The sequence below is a fragment of the Zophobas morio genome, unplaced genomic scaffold (assembly GCF_036711695.1).
Source record: "Zophobas morio isolate AGI-343-1 ecotype UQ-CSIRO unplaced genomic scaffold, CSIRO_AGI_Zmor_V1 ptg000024l, whole genome shotgun sequence".
Classification (NCBI taxonomy): domain Eukaryota; kingdom Metazoa; phylum Arthropoda; class Insecta; order Coleoptera; family Tenebrionidae; genus Zophobas; species Zophobas morio.
Genome location: NW_026972129.1, coordinates 11710047 through 11735471, shown reverse-complemented (window position 1 = coordinate 11735471; position 25425 = coordinate 11710047). Strand labels below are relative to the sequence as shown.

At 31.7% G+C, this 25425-nt stretch overlaps 4 protein-coding genes across 6 annotated transcripts in view; 2 read left to right on the top strand and 2 right to left on the bottom strand.

Annotated features, from left to right (window-relative positions):
• Positions 1-121: 121 nt before the first annotated feature.
• Positions 122-1990, bottom strand: LOC135135052 (mitochondrial thiamine pyrophosphate carrier-like). Of its 3 annotated transcripts, XM_064063994.1 has the most exons (4): positions 1733-1989; positions 1661-1677; positions 1285-1605; positions 122-1233 (listed from the first exon to the last, which is right to left on the bottom strand). In XM_064063994.1, the coding sequence occupies exons 3-4, from the start codon at positions 1574-1576 to the stop codon at positions 668-670; spliced, it is 858 nt and encodes a 285-aa protein (XP_063920064.1). In that variant the 5' UTR covers positions 1577-1605; positions 1661-1677; positions 1733-1989; the 3' UTR covers positions 122-667. The 3 variants fall into 3 exon arrangements, with proteins under 3 accessions (XP_063920064.1, XP_063920062.1, XP_063920061.1); XM_064063992.1 differs by having other exon boundaries at positions 123-1233; positions 1285-1677; positions 1724-1990; XM_064063991.1 differs by having other exon boundaries at positions 125-1233; positions 1285-1677; positions 1733-1988.
• Positions 1991-2183: 193 nt separating this feature from the next.
• LOC135135051 (RNA-binding region-containing protein 3-like) lies at positions 2184-3754 on the top strand. Its single transcript, XM_064063990.1, has one exon. It carries the CDS (start codon positions 2412-2414, stop codon positions 3693-3695), a length of 1284 nt encoding a protein of 427 aa, XP_063920060.1. The 5' UTR covers positions 2184-2411; the 3' UTR covers positions 3696-3754.
• Positions 3755-4149: 395 nt separating this feature from the next.
• Positions 4150-9265, top strand: LOC135134990 (DNA ligase 1-like). Its single transcript, XM_064063921.1, has 3 exons — positions 4150-4439; positions 7066-7735; positions 7788-9265. Exons 1-3 carry the CDS (start codon positions 4254-4256, stop codon positions 7847-7849), a joined length of 918 nt encoding a protein of 305 aa, XP_063919991.1. The 5' UTR covers positions 4150-4253; the 3' UTR covers positions 7850-9265.
• Positions 9266-12506: 3241 nt separating this feature from the next.
• Positions 12507-25425, bottom strand: part of LOC135135184 (uncharacterized) — a 42761-nt gene continuing 29842 nt past the window's right edge. The window contains exon 4 of the mRNA XM_064064187.1: positions 12507-13737. Coding sequence (XP_063920257.1) covers positions 12990-13737 — 748 coding nt within the window. The 3' untranslated portion in view covers positions 12507-12989. The remainder of the gene's footprint in view (positions 13738-25425) is intronic.

Here is a 25425-nt window from a genome sequence, read left to right as displayed (position 1 = left end):
AGTTTGTAAATATGTGGTTATAACATGACGTAGAATTAAATATTTATTTGTGCGGTGTCCTATACATTTTTTTAATTATTACTGTTAAAATTAAACAAGGTTCAATATTCTAAATGTAGATATTATTCTTGCAATCTTATAGGAAAATTTCATACGAGCGAAGTATTGTTTGGAGGATAAATTTAAACTGATTCTACATAATACAGCTCCTGACAAAACTCTCTTCAAGTGTTCATCTACAAGACTAACAACTTCGTCGAACTTCAACGAAAACACACCTGACAACTACTTTATATAAGACATTCAAAACCCGACACAGACGCCCACGCATGCATACCTCCTACAGGTCGAACGGAAACATCATCTTGATTTGGTAAAAGCAACTTCACTGGAAATTAAATTCTCATATCATTAGGCTATATTTTAGCAACTAAATTTACTGATTGAATAAACATGGATTTTTTAAGGTCTGCAAAGAACGTTGTCCTTAAGTAAGTATTAATAAACGAAAACAATATAAATTGTCAGTCTATTCCTTCACGTTAATATACATAACAAAAAAAAAAACGACATATATTATTTATAATAATTACTGAACACATCTACCACTGATCACAGAGACAATATCTACAGAACTTAAAAAAGTTCGTGACTAAAACGGTAAAATTTAATCATCTTCTCGCTGGCTTGCCAGCAACTTACAAATTGTTTCATAGGTGCTAAAATATAAAGCAGTTGTAAAAACTGCTTTGAGAATACTCGGGGAAAGACCCTTAAAAAGTCCCGAAAATCCTTCAACTTCATATATCTTCACAAGGCAGTCATAAAGACCACTACACTTGAAAAATGCCCCAAAAGAACTACGACCGTGTTCGAATCCCTGTATTTGCATTCTTTTCTTGGCTAAATCAAGTGGATATACTGCAGTCTTCCCACAGAAACCAGCAAAACTGCCTGACAGAAAACTGCTCACAAATGTTGTATCTGTGGTATCTGTTAAATACTTGTAAAAATTATTAAAAAGTCTATAACACATAAACTGCACTCCTCCATGAGGGGCTATTTGAAAAAATGTGGGTAACATGCCTCTATATAAAGCAAAAAAGCCTTCATTTCTTACAATTGTAGTGAAAGCTTGTGTAACACTTGAGTATACTTTCTGGTGTTCACTTTGGGCAACAAGTCTTGTCCTTACAACATCAAATGGAAATGATGCAGCTGTAGCGGTACAACCTGCGATTATAAATGTACATTTATATCTTTTATATAAATTACAAATATTACCTGCCACAGCTCCACAAGTAAAATTTATAACAGGATAAAACGATGGGGACAGATCGAATGTTGCAGCTTTCTCTGTTAATACTTCAAATGACCAAAACTGCACAGTTCCGTAACTCACGGACAAGAACTGAGCAGGAATATGTCCTTTCCAAAGAGCCTTGACACCTTCCTCTTGTATTATTAATTTTGTTGCATGAAACACTGAATGATACTTTGACGAACTGCTCCGCAATATCGGTTCCACTTGAAGTTGAAATCTGATTTTTAACACATCCAATGGTTGTGTTATCATTCGAGTTATTACACCTGAGCCTGCTCCAGCTATCAGATAATCTAACTGCGTTAGTTTTCTTTGTCTATATTTACTATATCCTACCATTCCTTGCTAAAACACTTATGGAACAGCAGATAAAACTTTAGTTTTCAATTAAAATGTTACATTTTGTACCAATATATTGTATGTTCACAAAAATTTGTATTTTCATTTTTCTTTTTGAATACCCATCATTAGTGACAAGCAATGACACTTGACTGACATTTACGTAACCTCAAATGTCACACGGCAAATACGACATTTGCACGTGGTTCTGCAAACAACATAAATGATGTGAGTTTGACATTGGCAGTAGGCGAACAAATTTTTTATCTTGCAGAATTAAAATTTTGCGGGTTTTTTATCACAAATGTCGTAACTACCGGTAACTACATTCTGCAAAGCGCATGTACCAAACGGCAAACACTTGTTTAAAATAACTAGCCATTAATTAAAATTTTACAAAAAATTATGAATACAGAATTTTTGTTTGTTGTTTAAACAGCTAGTTGGATTGGCTGTAGTTGGGCAAATAAATATTCAAATTAAACCAGTAGACGTTTGAACATCATGTTATTTTTTGTAAGCTGTCAATCTTGCTGTCAATCTCTAGCTGTCAAGACGAGATTCTAAAATAATAATTCAATTTGTACATAGAAAAAAAAAATTGAATTTGTTCTGCAGACTGAGGTGTTCCGAGGTACGTTTTTTCTGCGTATGTGGAAAAGTTACAGATTTATACACTTAAAACAATTCTAACCTCACATCAGTTAGTACAGTATTTGTGGAGTTGAGTACATTATATGAAGCAAAAATGGTGTGTGAAGACGTTCTAAAGGTTAAAAATTTACCAAAAGAACTAACAGATGCAGAAAAAGAAGAATTTCTGAAACACTTTGGCGCTACCAAAGTCAAGCAAATAACTTCAAAGTCTCGCCAACGCTCGGTCGTTTTTGCAAGATTTGAATCCAAAGAAGTCGCAAGAGAGGTATTATTTCGTTTACATCAAGCCTATGTTCTAAAGAACCGTCTGTGTGTTGAATATGCTGTACATGACATTGGTTTACCCAAAGTTAAGAAAATTGAAGAAACTAGTAGCAGCAGCAAAGAACACTTTAAAACATTTGTAACCAAATTAAACTCATTTAACAGTTCAGTTGGGTTCCAACAGCCTCCTCCGCCCCATCTAAAATATTCATACCCTAAAGCAAACCGTTTAACCATTAATAACATTGGCCATGCTTTAGCAACTGTACCAAAATTTTATACGCAAGTGTTACATTTAATGAACAGAATGAACCTCCCCCCACCTTTTGCTGTACCAGATCCAATGAGACAGCGCGTGCCCCAGCAGCCTGTGCAACAGAAGAATGTCGTTCCACCGCCTCCACCAAAACAACAACAAGGAAGCTCTTCTGAGTCTGAGTTAGAAAGTGATGAAGAGTCTAAGACAACTAAGGAAATAATACCCCAGAAACGGGTTCTTCGGCAGAAGAAAGCAGTGAAAAGACCGAAGTTTATTAAACCGGTAACGTCTACAGTACCTAGTACGAAACATGAAAAGCCTGAGGATGTCTTTGAGAAAACTGATGTAACTACGCAGCGCAAAATTGAATTAAAAGTGTCTGCAACAGCGTTAGAGAGTAAACAAATTGAGGAGCAATCTGAACATGTAGGAACAATACCATCAAGTTCAAAGGACTCTGAAGAAGAAGATAACAAAGATAAGCAAGTTATTTCTGCAGAAGAATTGACTTCCAATCAAATTCCAGAGAAAGATTTAGATGTTTTGCCTGTTTTCAAGAATTATCATCCAGGGGCGCCTACATGTAGGCTATACATTAAGAACATAGCCAAAAATGTGGAACTAAAAGATTTGGAATACATTTACAATCGATATAAAGTTGAAAATGAAGAAGATAAAACTAGTACGTTTGATATAAGACTTATGCAAGAGGGCCGAATGAAAGGGCAGGCCTTTGTAACTTTAAATTCCGTAGAAATTGCACAAAAAGCTTTAAAAGAAACTAATGGGTATATATTAAAAGATAAACCGTTAGTAGTTGTATTTGCTAGATCAGCGCCTGCAAAAAAGTAAAAACTAAAAATACTTTGTAACTGTCTCAACAACAAAACAATATATTCTTTGTCATTGCAGTTGTGTTATTCTATCTCCCTATAAAATTCTATTATTAGCTATTCAGACTAGTGCGAGTTATTTTTATTGAATGAGAATTTGGGCTGCTCTGGAATATTTTGTGTGCATTATTTATTTTTAGATTTTGTTCCATTACAGTGCATTTTGATTTAAAATCAAAAGTCGTAATTGACGAAACGCGTCTATAAACGAAGTTTTACGGTTTACATTATCGAATACTTGCTTTACGTAGCATTTGATTTAATCACACACTCCCTGTTTAAAAATTCAAAAAGTGCGCCTGCACAAAATGTTCCCGCACGTAAAAGATTGGCAACACGAAAGCCCCTATAATCCGCTGTCACTTTTGACAGGATGCGCAAAAGTCCGGCGCAAAGTGCAAAAAATAAACATATGTATCTGTTTACGTCACAGCCGCGTCACCAAAAATTAGATTTGCCGTGGTTTGTTGGTTCCGTGGCAGCTCCTCATTATAAAATATCAATTTTGGCTGAAAATATGGAACTAGTGAAAGATTTTGTAAATAACCAACTAACTCTCTACCTGTTACCTGTGGTACTGGTTATTGTTGTAGTGATTTTAGTGTTCACGTTTGGATTCAAATCGGCAGAACAACCACCTTTCGACAAACTCACTAACGATGACCGAAAACAAGCAGGGAAAAAGAAGAAAATAAAGGAAAAGGTAGGAACCGTAACAGATGTACGAACCCTTTCGGGGTTGTACTTTTTAATTCAAATCGTTGCGGTATGCAACGGCAATCATTTTTTATCTAACATATGCTGCGGCCCCAAATGGAGTCGATTTATGTCGTTCAGTTCCCGAATTTTGCTGAAATTCTAAAATAAACCTGTTTGCTTAACTAGCCTGTATCTTTGCCAGTTTCAGATCAAGCAGATATAATTGGGAAATTTGTATCAAAATGCTCAGTAACGAACGTTAGAGGAACAAAAGAATGCGTAGTATTATCAATTTTATTTTTTTTGGATAGTTTAAAAGTGTGTGGGAACTCCACATGTTTTTATTCTATTAGTTGATATAATCAGAGCTGTTGAAATCAAGTTTAAATTAGCTCGTTATCTCCTAAAATTTTCATTCGATTTTTTTTTATACGAATTTAAATTCGTAATGTTTTCAGAGGACAGCTTTATTATTTCAATTTTACGAACCGTACGAATGCATATCTAAAATTTAATTAACAAACCCACGAGGATCTGCCTTCTCATATGTACAAAAAGATTAGTTGGAACATCTTATCAAAGTGCACTGTATATTAAAATAGGTGTATCACTCGATGAACAATCCATGTTGATAAAAAATGCCAAGACAGATCTTTAGAATAAATTACAAATTACGTAAGTGTTTTTTAGAATGTTGCAGCTTCTGCTGTCAGTTTGACAAGGCACATCCTGAATTACTGCGCAGTAGATGTTCAACTCTGCACCACTAACTAGCCAACATTTACAATTCCAAATCTAATAAATGTAATAAATGTTTCAAATGTTTCATTTCTCTGAAAGGCATCGTGTCATTTTGTTTTCATATTTTTAACATTCGTGTTTCAGACTCTTCAATAAATAAATAATTTTAGCAAGAGTTCCATATGATCGAGAAAAAGTTGTCCAACAACCTTTGAAATTAATGTTAAAAAAGTTATGTTGGTAACACTAATGCGTTTCTGATTATGTTTATTAATTTGACATTATTTATATTATATTTTTTTATGACTTACTGACGACTCTTGGATCATTTAATACTTTGTACATTTTTTTTTCTAGTTACTTTCACAACTGTGGACACATGACTTGAAATTTCACATAGCTTCGTAATTAACTAATCCTGTCAATTAATTTTGTTTGGCACAATTGTATAATATTAAGGAATGATTTACTTATATATTTTTTGTAAGTTCGGTTAAGTATTTTTCTCTATATTAAATTAGAAGATTCAAGATTACAAAAGAAAATAATGGGTTTCATTAAATAATGACCACAGTAACGGAAATAAGCAGTTTAATGTGAAAAGGGAAGCTTCTAATGTCGCAATTGGTTTCTTCTCGTTTTTTTGTTTTAAACGTTTTTTGTGTTTGGTGTGTAATTTTATCACAACTTATGCACAAAGGAAGGTGAAAAGTATATTTTAAGATTTGTAAAAACTGTTCAAATTAGTATAACTGTATCTCAAACATTGTCATTAAATAACTTCAATTTATTTGTAATTTGGCAACAAATTGAACATAATAGTGTAGTGGCATTTAAATTATTTGGTATTGAAAGGTGGCAAAAACTTTCATCATCCAAAACTTGTATTATTTTAATTAACCTTAAGTAGTACCGGTGAAGTGTAAGTTTGCGAAAACAAGAGTGCAGGTGTAATGACAAATTGTAAAAAATGTTCGTTAATATATTTATCATGTTTTTGGTACATTAAGATTACAAACAAATTACAATAACTATCGACGATGTAACAAACAGTAATCCTGATCAACTAAGTGTTAAAATAATTTGGCCGTAACTCTATTATAAACCTTGTAATCAAAAGTCGCTGAGTGTTTACGTGACTCCGCGTTTGTAGTGTTTTAAACGTGAATATGTATGTTGTAACAATGAGTATCGATTTATCAAACTCATAAAACATTTCTACAAACTATATACAAAATTTTGAGAAATAAAAATCACTGACACATGCACATTGGGTTAAATTAAAATTTAAAATTTCTAAATTAAGTAATATATTATCTACCCGTGTCAGCTTTTATAAATTATTACACTAGCATCATACTTAAAAATATTTTATCTCACTACTGATATATTTGTAGAGGTAACTTGTGCCTTGTGCATATCCCAATTTAACCTTAAATCGACGCCCAGATAGTGTTCTTTATCTTTATAGTTCATTTTTCACTTTTTTCGAACTTTGAACCTTAACGGTGTATTATCAGACAAAAACTAGATATTCCTTGTTCACTTGACATCTATTCGGAAAAATTTATATTCAATTAGATTATTCGTTTCGTATGTAAAACATTAGTTAAATGTTGTAATTATTCCCTAGAACGTAGTATGTGGTGAACACAAAAAAATCAATGTTGTTACGCAAACCATTACAAAGTTTTGAGCACATAAAATTTCCGTCGAATTTAATCAGTATACACTGAACCATGGCTTGATATGCAATGTTGAAATCATGTATAAGCAAGTAACACATTGATGGTAAAAATTAAACTTTCCAGTTCGATTAATTTTGCATTCGTTATTAATGTAGCTGGAAATTTGATTTAATTACATAACGTTTACAAATTTTATTTCAGAAAACAACCGCTAATGGTCATGTTTCTACTGGAGATACTAAAAACGAAAAATCTCCAGTGAAAGACGCAAAAAAATCACCAACAAAAGAAGCCTCTGATGTTCAAAAGCAGAAGGACAAAAAAGTAGATAACAACAAACAAATCGAAAAGAATAAGAAGAATGAAGCAATCAAGAACAAAGTCATTGAGGAAGTGAAAAATAAGAAGAACATTAAGAAGCTTTTAAACGAGAAACCTTTAGATTTCGATGACGGTAATTGGGAAACGGTACCTAGTAAAGCGGACAAGAAGAAGAAAGCCGATCAAAGTCCTGCTAAAAAGGACAAAAAAACAAAGAAGATTGAAAAAACCGCCGAAATTGAAAAGCTAGAAAAAGAAGTGGTTAATAAAGAGTTGCGCGAAAAAGAAAAGGAAGTTAAAATCGAAAAACCGGTGGAAGAACCAGTTCAAGTAGAAGAGCCTGCGGTGATAATTGAAGAAAAGAAAGAAAAGAAGAAAGAGAAGAAAGCAAAGAAAGAAAATGAAAAACCTGAGAAAGCAGTGATTGAGGAAGTTCCAGTTCAGAAGGAAGTCGTTAAACCGAAAGTTGAAGAGGTGGTTGACGAGCCCGTTGAAGAAGCTCCAAAACCTCCCGTCAGTGAAGGGAGTGTAGCATTTAATGAATTCGGAGGTAATGTATAATATTGTTTAACCTTCTGTTCTTTACCACACTGTTTCTTTAGATACATGGACAGAAGCTAAAGTACCGAAGAAAAGCAAGAAAAAAGCTCGTCGAGATAACTAGAATTAGATCAACAAATCAGATATTGTATTGCGTCAGGTATGTGATTACAACTTGTGCTACGAGACTAGATCTCAAAAACTAAAAAAGACTCAAGTAGCTGATATCACAGAAAACTGAACTCATCATTCATTTATAAACATACTCAAAAGAATTATGGATAATAGAGTGCTGATGTGGTATGAAGATAGTATTTACAATCAAATGAAAGCTTTTTTAATAAATGTTAGGTAGGGGAAGGCAGCATAGCTGCAATATTTAACGTGCATTCCATGAGGTCGTATTGTTTGTTTGTTTGGTTGTTTGTTAGTTTGTAGAGTTTCTGTATCGATTAGCAATCTGTATTTTGTGCCAATAAAAATCAAATTAATGTCTGACCTATCCAATGAAATAAATGGCCTTATAGTCTTGCAGTATGTTGCAAATATTCGATATTTTTAATAATATATTTTTGCGAAAAAAAGGTAACAATCGTAGGTTTAACGTCTTCCACATTGTTTATCATGTCAAAAAACTGTTCATTTCCAGATGTCATTTTTTCATTAATACATCAATTTTGCTCAGATACTTTCATGTGTATTAGTAAAATGCCTAATTAAGTTTATAGTGATTAACAGCGTTTATAATAGATTTACTTGAGATTATGTGGTTTAGGCAGCAACATTTTGATATCAAAAAGTTTATATCGTTCATTAAGAAAAAATATAAATAACATAATCTCAGGTAAGCCGTCTTGCCAGAAAAATATTTTTACTGCAAGTTAGTCATTTTTTATTGTAGATTTAAGAGAATGAATGTAGTGTATTTTATTTTCTATAGTTAAAATATTTTAAATGCGTGTATTATAGTGTAACTAATGTGTAATATTAAATATTTCAAAATAATGTTTTGCTGAATTGTATGTAATGTTCTGTTCAAAAGTTAAGTACGATTTGTTCTGATTGTGGACCGATCAGAATATTATTTGCCGAGTTTTGTGTACTTTGCTATTGTTTTTGCAACCTAATGACATCAGTCTATGTACAATTCCAGCTCAGAGTGTTGTAAATAATCTGTATTTGAATTTGATATTTTAAATGTGTATGTAAAAATATTGTTAGGTTTTTTTGTCACTGTACTGAATTTTCTTCTCTTGTCTGAAACACTAACAGGGTGTATAAAAATTATTTTAAGAAGCTTGTTTGTAACTGTCATTATTTATTTTAGCCCGTTACTTTTTAGTCGCCGAAAAATTTTATTATTAAATGACAAGCTTATTTGTTTCGCGGAAATAAATAAGCCCTTACGTGTAATTATACTGAATACAAATTTGAATTGTGTATATAACTGTGTTATTATATTACTTGTAGACATTTTGTATAAGGTCTGTGGAGTGTTATCTTTTGGGGACCATTTTCACAATATATTTTGAAAATTTAACTTTAATTTTATTATTTAGCCGAAATTATATGCATTTAGCCTTAATGCAATATACTGCGCTTATACCTTACCATTAACAATACCAGGATTTTTTTTTTTGGTTGAAAATTATGCATCAACTTTTATTATTTCAAATTTCGTATGTGCAACAAGTTATATTATAAAATTTAAAAATTACGATTCAAAAGCACTGTCAATTCTGTTGTATTCGCTAATTTTTGCATGAAAATCTCAGCGTTAAAACTGTATTTACGAATACGACTGTTTGTCAGGAAAAACGAATTTACGAAAGTAAGCAAGTCTCATACAACGACGACTCTTCTTTTGAATATTTAACGTCCGATGCTTTGATTCCTTTGTGACTTGAACTAAATGATGATAATAAAGATGTTTAGATCTTAGATCTCAAATTTAAATTGAAGTAATAAGTGGCAGCGGGTATAAATAATATTCACCGTACTTACCCTTTATAAAATATTCCTAATAACCGTCGTTTCTGAAGCAGTTTTTCTGCGTAATCAGAAATATAGTAAAATATTCTCTGAAATTATATACAGAGAAAAATAACTTTAGGTACTTATTTCTGATCTTTTGAAACACAATAAGTGGCACTTGTATGTTAGAATGTGTTACTCTATAAATGTTGATTAATATCTAAATACTCGGGATGATTTTGTTAACTTTTTTTTATACCTGTGTTGCAGTTGCAAATAAAGTTATTCCCCCGGTTTTTGGATGAGATAAATAAATAAGTCACACGTTACTGTTTCAACCTTTCAATTTTGTATGTCTTTTTAAGATAAGTTGCAAACTCTGATTATATAAGTTGATTGTCGTAGGGCAGCCTCTATGTGCAAACTTAAAAATTATATCAATTTATACTACAGACGGAATATAACGTGTTATAAATGCAAAATCTAGATGAAATTTACTTAACAAAACCACAAAATGACGTAATTGATTTTTTAGTGGGACTAGATTAGAGATTCGGTTAGCATCTTATCATCTTTATGATAACCTTGATTAAATTCAACATTTCAATGAAGCGATTCATTAATTTCAGAGATTATTTGGCTAATAAAGATTGGCAACAACGGAAGTGGAAAACTTATATTTTCTACACCACAAGTTATCACCACAGTGGGTTATCAACTTATCACTCAGAAGCTAAGATGTCAAGTAAAAATAAAAAATAACCAAGGTACGTTCACTTGTTTTCCAACAAGGTTAGATCAAGCAGTTACTGGATCATTTGAGCATTTACCACTTAGCACTGCAAGGAATAGAAAGGTTGAGTTATCATTGAGGTTTGTTGGAAATTTTTGTTCCATTTGTTTAAGAGTAATAACTTTAATTTACTACTCCTTTATTTGTGAGTAATAAAAAATCCATAATTGATTACAAATTTTTAATTCCTAAGTAATAAGAACGGCTCAGTCCGTTTTCTCGAAAATTTAAGTTACAGTACTGTTAAAATTGGTATTACACTGCACCATTCAAATTAATATGTGTCCCTGATAAAGTTGAAATACAAGCATAGCATGCTCCTTTACTTATACTTTAACGTATCTTTATCTTAATTTATATACGTTATCATAAAAATAAAATTAGCAAAATTAAATTTATTTATACTTGTTCGCCTGTATTTCAGGAGCAAATACCTTTAGATCAACATCTGCAAACTATTTAATACCTATTAGAGTTTCGTGACACCGTTGATAAGGAATCACAGTGTTGAGTATTTTACAGCGAGTCAGTGATGAGTTCTATTTAGAACTGTTTGCAGACAAAATTTTTGTGACCATTCTATGTGGGTCAAAAAGTTTAGGATTTTTGTCAAAGTGAGAAAACAACAATAACTTTTATGTAAATATTTCTCTCTATATACGCACTTCTTAGTGGATCCTTTATAAAAAAAAAGGTTTGATTTTCTTATATTTATATATATATATATATTTTATTTATACATCAGTAAACAAGTATCTCTTTTCCAGGAGAACATGTTAATTCCGTGAGTTAAGAAAAACTAGAAAAATAAAACTCGTGCAAAAGATTATCCTCTCTTCCTCCATTTTCCCTAAAAAAAAAAAACTATTCGCTTCAGATTTAAATTTGAATTTACTCTTACGTACCAGCACAAAGGTTACTTTCGATATTTAATAACTATAAGTTGTTTTTTCACTAAGATATATTTATCTCAAATTTGACGCATTCGCAGCTTAGTTGGTCCACTAGAAAACGTGCCCAGGTTTAGATTTAAAGTTCAAAGATATTAAAGAATCACACACTAGAGGCTGCTCTTTGTTAAGAATCTCTTATATGCAGACACTAATATAGTGTGAATGTTACTTTTGTATCAACTAAAAGATTATCATGTGATTAAGAGAGATTGGACGGTACAATAGCAGGATTAGCGACGATTACAAAATAACAGGTATTGATTAGCCATAGATGAAAACATAGGGGTTGTAACTGAGGGAACTGAGGCCCACACAAAAGAAGTGCCAAAAAACGATTTCCGAAGCAGCAAAACATAAAATATACTTACTAAAAAAGTAAATACTTATAATATTATTCCAACGAAAATACGTCCAGTCCTTTTCAGATCACAAAGAGTCGGAGATCGCAGTATGCACGTCTGAATTTTGGAACTTTTTAAATAATAATAATGAAAAAAAAAAAAAACAACTAGTTGACGTAAATTTCGCACCTTCACATTAGTGGACTTTCTTGATAACTGTACCTATATAAATCGACATGACCAACAAGATACAAAACTTTTTGCCCTTTTCCCTCATGTAAAACATGCATTTGCATGTAATTCCAGTCCTTATTTACCACTCAACGGGTGAAGATGAATAAAGAAGTGATTAAAAATATCTACTTTATTATAATTTACATGAAATTATAGACATCTGTTATGAAACAATATTACAATAGTAAATTAATATAAATAAGGATCTGTCATTTTCTTTTAGATATTTTAAATATTTGATAATATACCATATACTATTTATAGCAATGTGTTCACTCTTCATAAACAACGTTTAAACAAACACATCAAAATATCAGGAACTTCACATGAATTTTAATTTTGTTAAAAACCAAATAAAATATAATGACACCATACGGAAGCTAAATCAAAAATCACAGAATACAACCCACATGAATAAAATTCGGTTAATTTTTGTACCAATTAGAGAGTAGCAACTTTGAAGTCACTTCACTATTAATATCTTAGTTTAATGAAAAAAAAAATAAATAACTGGAAATTCAGTCTTAAAAATTGTTAATTCAACTTAACAATGTTCTTTCGTTACCACCAACATCTTTATAAAACAAATTCTGCGGGCAGTAAATTTGCAGTAGTGGCACGAAGTCTGCACCTAAATCTGAAAGCTTGATGCTCATCTAAGGTACTGTAACAGCAGTAACAATAATAAATAAGTATTGTTATTTTATCACATTTGTGGAATGTTATTTGATACACGTGTATTTTAAAAAATGAATGTTATTAAAACAGTTATTAAAAACGGCTCGACATGACCATTTTGTTATTGATGGGTCGCGACTAATTCTTTCATTCATGTGAAGTGCTAAATTTAAGATATCACAATGTTTTCTAACCATAAAAATACATACAAAAATAATACGATAACGAGATCAAAACATAAACGAAGAAACGAAATGCCTGACTAGGAATGGACTAGCTGGAAATCATCCCTTACTTCACCTTCCCCAGAATAGTGGGTTCCTCTTTCAAAAACGTGCTCGACCTCTGCATCGTCGGTGCGGGCTTCACTTCCTTACTATCGCTAGCTTCGGCCTTCCTCGGCGACGCCACTCTTCCGTTATGCATCTTCTTCGGCGAAGGCGTCCTGACGTCGACCTTTATAGGTGACGTCACCCTGCTGTCCAGCTTCCTCGGCGAGCTGGCCCGACTGTCGACCTTCAGCGGCGAGCTGGACCTGCTTATAGGTTTCCTACTAGAGAGCGCGGGGTTCGGCGTCGGCTTGCGCAGGTTCGGATTCGACACCGCGTTCCTCGCCGCCACGATGGTCGTCTGCTTCTTCTGCGGTTGCTTAGCGCTAGGGGGCGCTGGTTTGGGCGGAGGGTTCCTGGGCGTGCTCTTGATGTTCTTGGATGGAGCTGATTTAGCGGCGCTGCTTTGGGTGGGTTGCGTCAAAGTGCTGCGCCGATGGGTGGACGGGCTCGGGGGCACCTGCGGGGCTCGCGCTGCCAACAGAAGGCTTCTGCGAAGCGAAGGGCTGCCGCCGGAGTTGTGAAGACGGGACTGGGCTTGGTTAATTCCGGGACTTGAGTTGCGAGACGAATCTGAAGAACTTATTGTCGGGCTCTGACTGTGCACTTTCGTGGCTGATTGCAGGGGCACTTTTTTGGTTCGTTTGGGAGTCGCTCGAGGCAGGCGACTCAAGGGTTCGGTTACTGGGGTCAGATCTTTTATGCGACATCTGGAAGTTTAAAATAGTATTAAAATGTTAGCTATTTATCGTAATAACACTGCTTATGGAGATGAGTTTTCGTAACGATATATTTATATATTACTAATGCTATTGATACGATCCTACAGAATATACAGGATAATTTACGAATAATAATGAGTCTAACCAAGTTGAAGATGCAATCCAAAATACATTTTCAGATGTTTCGTAAATTCATTTTTTTATTTATCAAAAATACCGGGGGATTATTAATGATTGATGTAAATTTTTATGTTGGCAATTCTGTCATTTTAACAATCAATGTCATAATAAAATTTTAAATGGGTTGTTAACCTGACAAAAAAAGTTACAAACATAGTCATTCGATATTAAACACAGTCATCTAAGTTTTGACGCATATCAACGTTTGAATCCGTGAAAAACTGACATGATTTATGTCAGTATTCTCTTAAGAGCCTCCCGTCAATGGTGACAAACTGGACTAAAATAATAATCTTCTGAATGCAATATTTGATCTTTATATTTAAATTTTATAATCGTAATTGTTAGATTATGTAGCTATCTACAGCCTTAATTCTACTTGAATATCATCCCCGGCCATAAGCGTTGGTGACGATAAAATTTGAGAAGAGTGTTAGATTTCGTTAACTTAATTTTTTTAAATAGAATAATCATAAATATTTCAATGTTCTGATTGGTTTATTACGTTTTACAACATTTTATTTTTGAAACTCCAATGCGACGTTGCCATGTTATTTAAGTTTTACTGAAATTAAAAAAAAAAAAAAAATGCAAAGGTTTAAAAAAGATACGAGATTTGTTGTGGTATCAATAAAATTGAGCATTCATTAGTATACAGTGTTTATAAAAAAATTCTAATATAATATTTAAATATCAATATTTTAGTTTTTCTTTTAATAAAATACATTTTATTACGGTATCCTACTTTATTTTTATTTTCTTTATGTCGATGCGTCGGTGTGTACCTTAAAAAAGTGAAAACAGGTTCAATTTTATTGTTACTGCAATAAAAACTATACCTTTATCTATCCATACAATATTGGAACACATATGTTAAAATTAATCCTATTACGTTTTGTAAATCGGTGGATTGTTAATAAAAAAAAAAAATATAGTATAACATGGTAACGTCGCATCGGAATTTCAAAAATTGAATATTATACAAATTGAATCACTTTGTGCGCGTTCCTCGATATCTACTTAATTATCAGAAATAGAAAAAAAAGTTAAAAACCGAAATTGCACGGTTCTTTAAGGAGCATACTCTAAAATTATTTTTAACTATGCAGTTGTTCTATTTTCAAGGCCCAACACAACTTGTTTTTTTTTTTTTTAATGAAACATCCTATATATTGTTATATATTTTAATTAACTTTTTTTAGGTTTTACAATAATAGTTTATTTTTGAAATTCCAATACGACATTGTCAGGTTATTAAAATCTGTGTTACAATATCATGCGCTTTGTTGTGGTATAAACAAAATTTAATCTTTCATATACATACAGTGTTTATATATTTTTTTTTATTACAATTTTCAAATATCGATATTCCACTTTTTTGTTTTCTTTCTTTTTACTTCCCGATCGTCAGCTAAGGAAGTATTATAACCAGAGAACGGTCCATAGCCGTGCACACAGTTTTCGCAGTGTGCTCAAGGTCTAGAGCTCGCTCGAGATTTTCCTCTGTAAAACGTGTTCTTTTGGGGGTTAATAAGTCTTTCAATTTTGAACATGAACGATCCACGTCATAACTGGTTATGGGACCGTAATTAAAAAATCGGAACAAATTTTCGTATGTATGTATTTTGTTCTAATGTTTGGCTCTGTCATGCCGTCGCAAAATTGATGCAAAGTGTTTAAATCGGGGGTGCTACTAAAAACAGATTCTACTTTTATTTTTAACTTCTTCCCAAATTCACCTGGAAGCTTTTTAAATTGGGTGAGAATACTTTGAAATTTTGATAAAGCATCATGCAACTTTAAAGTTTCAGAGTGCAAATAAACTATAGTTTACGATGAATCTTGACAATTTTGTGCAATGTTAAATATTATAAAAAAATAATATAAAATGCTGGGAATATAAAAATCAAAATAAGATACGTAAAAAATTAAAAATAAAAAGTATACTGAAAAACCTCCACACAGATATATACATATAAATAAAAAGAAATTAAAATGTTATACACATTTTTGTCACTAATTTGCTATTTTACAAATGAATACTGCGCCGACTGCGCCACTTCCAAGAGCTTGATGTGTAAGGAGTACTCGACGCCTATGTACAGGTGCGTATTGCACCTAAAAAACAAGCGATAAGACTGTGATCCAAATGCAGTGTAGTCTGCCAACGAATTGATCGACACCGTGCCGCGCTGGTCATGTGCATACATGTGGTGGTCTGCACAGTTCTTAACTCCAAGGTCGCCGCCCTCTGATTATAACCGAGTCCATCGGACGACTGGCTACTTTTATATTTTTTCAACGTTTCATAACCCTCAGAGTGCACAAAAATAGGTCTGTGTCGATCTTTATTACACATTACAAATTTTATATTAGTTTTACAAGTTAGGAATAAAACGCTTCATCCCCACTAACAACAGGATGACGTCATTTCCAAAATGTTCAATAGTAAATCTTATTTAAATTTGATATAATAAAATACTCCTACACTTGTGACTTATGAATCCGAATTGAGTTTTTACCTTGGACGTTCAGATTTTTTTGCAAAAAAAATTAAAATTGCATAACGATATGTTGCAATTTAAGTTTGAAATTAGCTTTGTAATCTTGCAAAGTTGCACGGTTATGGTAAATCGCTGATCAAAGTTTATCCTTTTATATTGATTTTATTTATTGATGACGTCATTTCAACATTTTGTCGAATAAATCCTATCTGAAAACCCAAAATTTTATGAATTTTTGCTAGTGGTTTATCAATGAATATTAATGAACAAGGCAATTTATTTCATTGATCAAATCAAAAACGGTTCACCCCATTTTTCCAAAACTTAAGTATACAGTATTGTTATTACTAATATTACATTGCATCTATTCAAATTGATATATTATGTGTCCTTGCTAGAATGTTGATGACATTATACTAAAATTTTGTTATGGGAATAGTCACTAAACTCACTTGAAACTACGTACAGCACTATTTACCTGTACTTTAACACTCCACACATATGTTTATTTTAATTTATAGGAGTTATCATAAAAAAATAAAATTCGAAAAATTCAATTTTATCATTTTATTTTCTATATATAAAGTTGATGGTTACTGTGAATTTTTACTTTTTTAAGAGGCATATCAACATCTTGGAAAAATGTGGACAAAAAGCACAGTAAAATACAGTAACAAAATACAGGCTGTTCTATTTGAAAAAATTGAAATATCTATATTTGAAAATTGTAAAAATTTAAATTTTTTTATAAATCTTTCCACTACCAAAAAATTTCAAGAAAATTGTAATAACGTCGCAATGGTTTTAAAGCCTAGGAAACGGCTAATTAGAATATGTAAAAATATATATGATGTTTAATAAAAAAAACCTAAATTATGCTAACCCTTAAAAACAAAACACTCTGTATAGTAAAAAATAATTTTAGAGTATGGTCTTCAAAGAACCGTACAACTTTGCTCTTTGACTTTTTTCTGTATCTCTAATAACTAATTGATGATAATATATAATCAATGAGATATCGAAGACCGTGCGCCTAATGACTCACCCAATAGTAAAGCCCAAGGTGAGGTCAATCAGAACAATCCGCATAGATAACAATAATTTTAATGTATAATTTTTAAGGAGCCGCATAACTCCAGTATTTTGACTTTCTATTATACTTTTAACAATTGATAAAGTATCCTGCAACGTACACATACAGTGGCGCAGTGGCGGCCAATTTAAAGTACGACACCTCTTGAAAATAGTTTTTCAAAAAATTTACGTGGTGTAAACTGGACTCAATTGAATAGGTATTTATTGAAAATGATATTTTTAAATTGTCACTAAAAATTTGAAAGTTAGACCGGAAAAAGAAAAGTGCCCTACTTTATTTTGGCCGCTACTGTATTTTATTCATCAAATTACAGAAAAGAACTTTTCTCCGTTGTTTATTATGTATTCTTATAAACAATCATTATAACAACTATCAAAATTACACGAACGGCTATTTCCATGTTTTCTGGACGTTTTATTGCCCCTAAAGTATGAAATATAGGTCTCTCGTTTATTTACTTCCATCCTGCCGTCTGTCTGTGTTGACTGTTATGAGACAGATTATATCCGAAACTTTCAAACCGACGCTTACTAAAATTTGTCTAATCTGCTGTACGTATGGTTTATGAATCCGCCTTGATCTTTAATCACAATTAATTTACAAAAATGCTTCTGTTGCCACGAGTTTCATCTAAGCGATATCTCGCACACGTACGAGACAAGTAGGTCTTGTCCGGGTGATTTAAGGCGTTGAATTTGAGCAACTTGAACTCAGAAAACGTGAGTTCGAATCCCATCCTCGTCCATTTTTTTTAATAAGACATTGTACTTGTTTGACTGTCTTCAGGTGCGGGTTCTAAATAACTTTAGACCAATTTTTACTGTAATATATCGGCGTCATTATAAACAAATAAATAAATAAATAAAAAAGCAATACTGAAGCAACTTTTATACAACAGGTTGGTCAAGTTGTCTGTAATTTACCTAGTGGCTTTAATAGATTTTTGGTACTAAAAAGGGGAAAAATAGTTAAAAAATTCAATTAAGTACGGTGTCAGTAGTCAACTCACTAATAGTAAAATATTATTTTGTAGAACTATTATTTAAATAAGCAGTCATAATTTTCATTTACTTATGATGATAATGCAAGAAGTTGATATGATTTGTTCTAGAGTTCTAGACAAACCATTTAGGTGGTAAAATACCTTCTTCACAACTGTGATATGAGTTTGTACAATTAATTTTGTGAAAACTTCATTCGTATATTTTGAAGTAATTTAGTTTTAATTGAAGTCTTTTTGTGAAAAATCGTTACATGATGGAGAAAAACGGGGTTCAGAAATAGATTCAGCACCTAAAAATCATAAGAATCAGCTATCAAATTGAAAACAAACTTATCTAAGAAAGTGGACTTGTTGAGATGACAATTCTTCAGAAGTGTGAGACATTCCGTTTAAATAACTTAGGACCATATTTTTTAATGGGAATAATTCACATATTAAAACTATATGTTTCTGTCAAATGCATTGCCACAGTTTTTATCGAATTTATTCCAGAATTTACAGGCACAGTGCACAAGTAAAAACAAACATCGTGTTCGGTAATTAAATATTCCTACATAATTAACAGAAAGTTTGCAAATATTCTCAAATATCTAAAATGATGTGTGATGTGTACGAGAAGAATTTTGGAAAGTATACAGCTAAAAAACGTAAACAGATAAATGACATTGAACGCTCAGAAATTAAAATATTTTGGAAAACTTTTTGAAGATTTTCATTTTATGGAGATGAATCTCTAAAAACTGCGATGTCCAGATCAATTGGGTATTTTTCAAATGTTAGTAAAAAAGAAATATATTAATGCGTTAAAAATATTGATCTACGAGCCCCTAAATTTTTTAAACTATTCTCATATGTGTAGTTATGTTTAATGATTAATAAATCGCCGGCGCAGTTATTTCTCAACTGTTTGAATTTATAGCAAACTGTCGTTTCACTTGTATTTAAAATTAATGTAGCATACAGTAGGCGAATGTAGGGCATACACAATAATACAATAATACTTCATAAAACTCTCCCACCTTAGATTTTGTTTGGTAAGTAGGAAGAATCAAACCCGATCGTCTCTTTCCGAGATGTACACTACTACGTAGAGTTTTTATTTGTTCATCAGATTTTAACAAACAGAAAAATTAAACTTACTATAATTATTGCTTGCAAGGTTGATTGCTGTTAAAAACAGTTAAAAGTGAAGATAAATGCTCTAATGCTAATTTGCGTAGTTAGAATTGGCATTTAAAATTTTATCGGTTACAAAATATACTTCATTTCAGTAATACCCTTAATAATACTGATTGCAACTGGATTCTAACTACAAGCTTAATAAAAACAATATCAAAATAGTAATAAAATTAATAAAGTGAGTGATAATACTGATAACGCTAATATATTTGCCCTTTTTAACTAACAATTCATTGTTTATTGCTTAAGAGTCAATTAGGTAAAGAGTTTGAAGAAACGCAATTAAAAACATCACCTCACTTCCACTAATAATAATAATCCGATTTTTTTGCTGGATTGGGGATTAAGGATTTATCAAGATCAATCAGCACATGATCCGGAAAACGCTTAAATAATTTTATTTCTAAAGCCATTGATGATAATCAGGTCGATTTCAAGAGTTTGTTAATCAGTGATCGTGGTGTTTAGTCTATTCATTTTTGCAAACCCATTGATAGTTAAAACAATAGATTCTGCAATAGATATTGGTGCAATTTAAGCCGACTGAATTCGACGATTATACTTATCTAAAATTATTCCGTAAAACCACATTTGTTCGAAATTTTTGTTCAAAGAAAAATAATTTTTTAGGGTGACTGTTTTCACATTTTTGCTTCTATCAATCGCAAATCTAAGTGGCTGAGAATTTATGATTATGAATTTATACCCTACGACAACACAAATTTATTACATGTGGCAAATTTTCAAAAAAATAAATAAATCAATAAATAAATAAAAATAATGTGACTCCCCTGGATTCTGATTCCCGTTAATACGGCATGCAATTATGGTGTACTTATCTACAGGTGTGCAAAAAGTATCTTCATTATTTAAAACGCGATTTTTTGAAAATTTGTCTGCTCAAATAGTCAGAATGAAAGAATATCTTTCTTTCAATTTTTTTAAACGAAACGTTTTGTATATTTTCTCATTTATGGATGCAGAATAAAAACTACATCAGAAATAACAACCACAAGACCAAGATATCTTTCAACGTAGTAACAGTTTAAATTTGGGTTATAAATAATGTAACAAACGTTCAAAATGTTCCCCATTTGTAAGCTGACAATGGCTTAACCAATCATTAAAATGTCGTACATTTTCTGCAACTTGCAGAGGAATTTGGCGTATCTCCTCTGTGATGCAATGTTGCAATTCTTCTAGATTGGCTGGCCTACTTTATAAATCTTACATTTCAAATATAATGTAAAATGCCAAAAAGTCAAGTTGGCAGTAAGTTAGCAGGTTATTCAATAATAATTGCTAAAAATACTGGAACCAAATAATCAGGGACATCTAACGCAAAATGTGGCGAAGCTCCACCTTGTTGGAACCAAAGTCGCAATACCACAACTTCATTCTCCGATAAATTTAAAGTTGACAATTTAAATTTTCGAATCAGTACGGGTTTGATTATTTGGCTTCTGGTGCTAAGTATGAGCTTGTATCCAAAACGAATTGTTTCTGCAATTGTGGTTATTCACCGTACTATTGAGAGAAAATGCGGCTTCATGCCCAAATATCACTGTCTGAAAAGTTAATTGGTCATAATCATCTCCACCACAGTTTCACAAAACTACGGAGCAATTTCAAGCGACTTGTAGACAGACGGAATTTCAGATTTAAAAATATTACAGACAGACGTTTCAGTAAGATCGTGATGTAATGCTAGTTGATGTAAGGGAACTGAAGGGTGACTCAATGGATACACTAAGCTTAAGTTCTACGTCAGTTGTTAATTTAAGGCGTTCTTTCTGGACAAGTCTTTAACATGACGACTTGTTTCATATCGTGGACTTATATTGTTACGATAGACATAGATAAGCACTATTAAATAAAACACGAACGAACTTCTTCGTATGCGTTTTAATTCACTCATTTTAGGCATGATTTAAATCGAGTATTAATAAATAATTAATTAACATCTCTCATTACTTATTTTCATTTATTAATTTTGTATTAGTTGCTATTTAAATCTTTTAATAAAAAAAGTAAAGTCGGGTCCATTTCCGGCTAAATTGGAAGTGCAAACAATTTAAAACGTTAGTATTAAATTTTCTCATGTAAACCATAAAAATTCGCTTGTTAAATGACCCATACAAGTAGAGATTTTTTCCGCACCTGTGTAATAAGTTTTTGAAATGACTTCATCAATTTTTTATTTGATAGGCTAATTAAAACAGAATTCCACGAAAATTTGATAACCTGTTTATGACAATCAACAAAATAAATTGATTCGTACCACAATTTTCAGTGACATGCTGTGTAAACGATTTTAAGAAACAAAAGACTATTACAGCCGCACAAACAAGATATACAGCATTTTACTACGTATGTTTGAGTAAATAAATATTTATAATTTTTTAGACAATGTCTTCAACTTTCCGGGAAGGATAAATAAATAACTTTATTTTTCTACTATTTCATTTTATAAATTTCGGAGAAATTACTGTGTCCGCTTCTGCTATAATCCATAGAATAATAGACTCAAAAACATTTTTTTAAGAGATAAAAACAAGCAACATCGTATTTCAAAATATACTTTTCATGAAAAGAAAACGAATAGAAAAATTTTAGTCACACGTTTGTTGTAGCAAATCCGTACAATAGGGTTAAACATACAGGGGATTGTTAATTAAATCATAGGAGCATGTCACGTTGCACATTTTCAAATAAGATTCACTCTATAATACTTGCATCAATTTTGAAAAAAAGCGTATTATAATTTTCAAAAATAATTCCAAAGTACGGTTAGGTTTAGTTAGTTTTGTTCCCTAAACTCTATTCCATAATATAGGTACATGATTTTAATAAACAACGATAATGTTTTAGTAACTGACCATGAATTCCACTTAATCAGAATACTTGGAACAACTTAAAGCATAAAATTCAAGAACAATAATGTTAACATGTTTTGCCAAGTTAACATAATAATTATGTGTGTAGAAAATAAGTGCACATACAATGTAAAATCCATTGTTTTAGAAAATAAGGATAATTAATAATTTTATTGCCACGGTAAATAACTATAGAAAACTTGGTAATGAATTTTCTTTGACATTTCGGAGAATAAAATTATTTCGGTTTTTGTTTTATTCTTAAGATTAGCATATGAACTGTAAAAATCTAACCGGTATTTGTCTATTTATATCATCAAAAAATTGATAAGCTTAAACTACTGTCAAGTAAATAACTTTAAATGCCTTTTTACGTCTGGTTTAAGTTACCTTTATTTTGTAAAATAACAACGTGTCATAAAAACTTATCTCGGATCAAATTAATTTACAATTTCTGTAATAGAATACACTGCAGACTATCTCTGAAATTTAATGCTAAAGAATTATGTTGACAACACCAACGCGTTCTATTGTTCATGTTAATCGTTTCACATTCGCGGTCAAATAACTGCCAAATAAAGTGTCAAATAACTGCAATACTAACATCATTATTTTAAAAATAAATTTAATGGCTTATTTTAGGATCATTTGGTATTTTGGTAAAACAATAACATAGATTTAGAGGAAATTAACCAAAATTTACTAAGTTCTCCATATAAATTGGATGAAATTAAAACAAACAACAAATAAGTATTTATCCTCATCGAAAACGTTATTCCAAAAAATTAAATAAAATAAAACATTTGATCTGAGGTGCTATCACATACGACTTATTGTCAAAATAATATGACCCTTTTATTTTATCAGTTATCTCGAAAATGGTACACTTAATTTCCAGGAATTCCTGAGAACTCAATTTAATAAACGTAAAAAAAAAATTGGGCTCCGTTTATTTGGATAGAACTTCCAAGAAATCCTGCTTTTTCGAAAAATTATAAGATTTGATTTTGCGAATTTTTCTCCTATAAGTTACAATAAAGACACGTATATGATGTTAAAGTAAAGGTAAAGAAGGGTGCTACGCATACATTTCAAGTGGGTTTTTCCATTACAAAATTTTGTGATGACGCAATTCACATTTTTGCAAGGACAATTTGAATAGATGCAATTTGATTCTAATAATAACAGTACTGTAGTGCTAAATTTTCGAAAACATTGGGCAACTCGTTCTTGATTTAATCAGTACAATAGAGTGTCTCATTCATGATTTTTTTTAAGTCACCCTGTATGAGCAGTTCTAAAAAATATTAATGCATTCATAAACCACCAGTTTAGATTCATAATATTTTACATATTATAGATAGGCTTTATTCGACAAAATTTTAAGATGACGTTATAAATTTTTTGGAAGGGGATGGACGAATAAATTTTGATTAACGGTTTATAATGTTACAATACAAGATTGTATACTTTTCGGTTCAACAGTTTCGAAATTAAATTGTAAAGTATTATTATACAAATTTGATTTTTTTTCCAAAAATCTAGCTGTTTAGGAGAAAAACTCAACACGGATTCATAAATCACAGTTGCAGGAGTATCTTATTGTATTAAATTTAAATAACGTTTACTGACGTCATCCTATTGTTGGCGGGGATGTAAGTTCCAGAAAATATGAAAGTAGCCTTCCGGTGGATGGGCCCTTGTACAATACTTCCTTAACTTACACTGGGGAAGTAAAATAGGTCTAAGGTATTAGATAGAAGTTCCCTCGTCTAGGGGTGCAGCTCAACAAATATAGGTATTTCGAAATTTTATAAAATTGAATTTAGCTATGTTTTTATAACCTCTAAAAGTAAATAAAAATAAAATAACTGTGGACTGAAAGTACAGAATTATGCTATGCGCATGTTTCAAAATGCATAAAAAACGACGTCGATCGTTTATAAAGTACCGCGTTCGTATCTTTATGAAATAAAAAAAAATGTATGTTTAGGGTAACAAATAAAGAGAGATTCATAAAACACAAGTATAAAAGTACGGTCGTGGACAGTGAATTTCGTCCACCCAATTTCTTTGACAGAAAAAAACTCTAAATTAGCCTTTAGATCTTTCTAACCTTTTTTTGTCATTTTGACATAAAGGGGCAAACATTTTTTTATACGATAACTAACACTAGTCCGCGATAAGCCCAAAAGTGTAGCGACATCCCGTCTTGGAAAAGGGATATTAGTTTACCTTCATTAAAATAACTAATCGATGGCAGGTTCGAAGCTAAATTAAATTTGACAATACTTACGTCAGTCATCATGACAATAAAGCACTGACTACAGTGAATTTTTGTGAATTCGCGTGAATTGTGTGGACGAAATTCACTGTCCGCGACTGTACATACATATATTATTTTATGAAATTTAAATAAAATTTATTACGTAAAATTTTGAGGTGACAGCATTGACTTGTTGATAGAGATTATTAGACAAATTTTGGACAGCGTTTTACTACAGCGTAAAAAAAGTGACCCATGAGAGGATTGAATCCGCGATCTTCGCGTTATTACCGCCACGCTTCACCTCCTAGCTCATTAGATCTGCAAAATGTTAATATGCAATTTTGATTTTTTCCCAATAATCTGTATGTAAAAAATTGAGAAGAATTCATATGACACAAGTGTAGCAGTATGTTATTTTATAAAATTTATATGGCATTTACTATGCAACATTTTGAAGTGACGTCATCATATTGTTGGTGGAGATGATTGGGCAAATTTTGGTTAGCTTTTTATCATCTACACAATATTCGCAAAATACATATACAATTATAGACAGCAATCGGTCCAGT

What these genes read in the sequence shown, in the direction of transcription:
- LOC135135052 (XM_064063992.1), bottom strand. Translation starts at nt 1,663, where the DNA reads ATGGTAGGATATAGTAAATATAGACAAAGAAAACTAACGCAGTTAGAT. An exon ending in TACTTGTGGAGCTGTGGCAG is followed by an intron (nt 1,234 to 1,284) that starts GTAATATTTGTA and finishes TTATAATCGCAG; the next exon opens with GTTGTACCGCTACAGCTGCA.
- LOC135135051 (XM_064063990.1), top strand. Translation starts at nt 2,412, where the DNA reads ATGGTGTGTGAAGACGTTCTAAAGGTTAAAAATTTACCAAAAGAACTA.
- LOC135134990 (XM_064063921.1), top strand. Translation starts at nt 4,254, where the DNA reads ATGGAACTAGTGAAAGATTTTGTAAATAACCAACTAACTCTCTACCTG. An exon ending in AGAAGAAAATAAAGGAAAAG is followed by an intron (nt 4,440 to 7,065) that starts GTAGGAACCGTA and finishes ATTTTATTTCAG; the next exon opens with AAAACAACCGCTAATGGTCA. An exon ending in AGCATTTAATGAATTCGGAG is followed by an intron (nt 7,736 to 7,787) that starts GTAATGTATAAT and finishes CTGTTTCTTTAG; the next exon opens with ATACATGGACAGAAGCTAAA.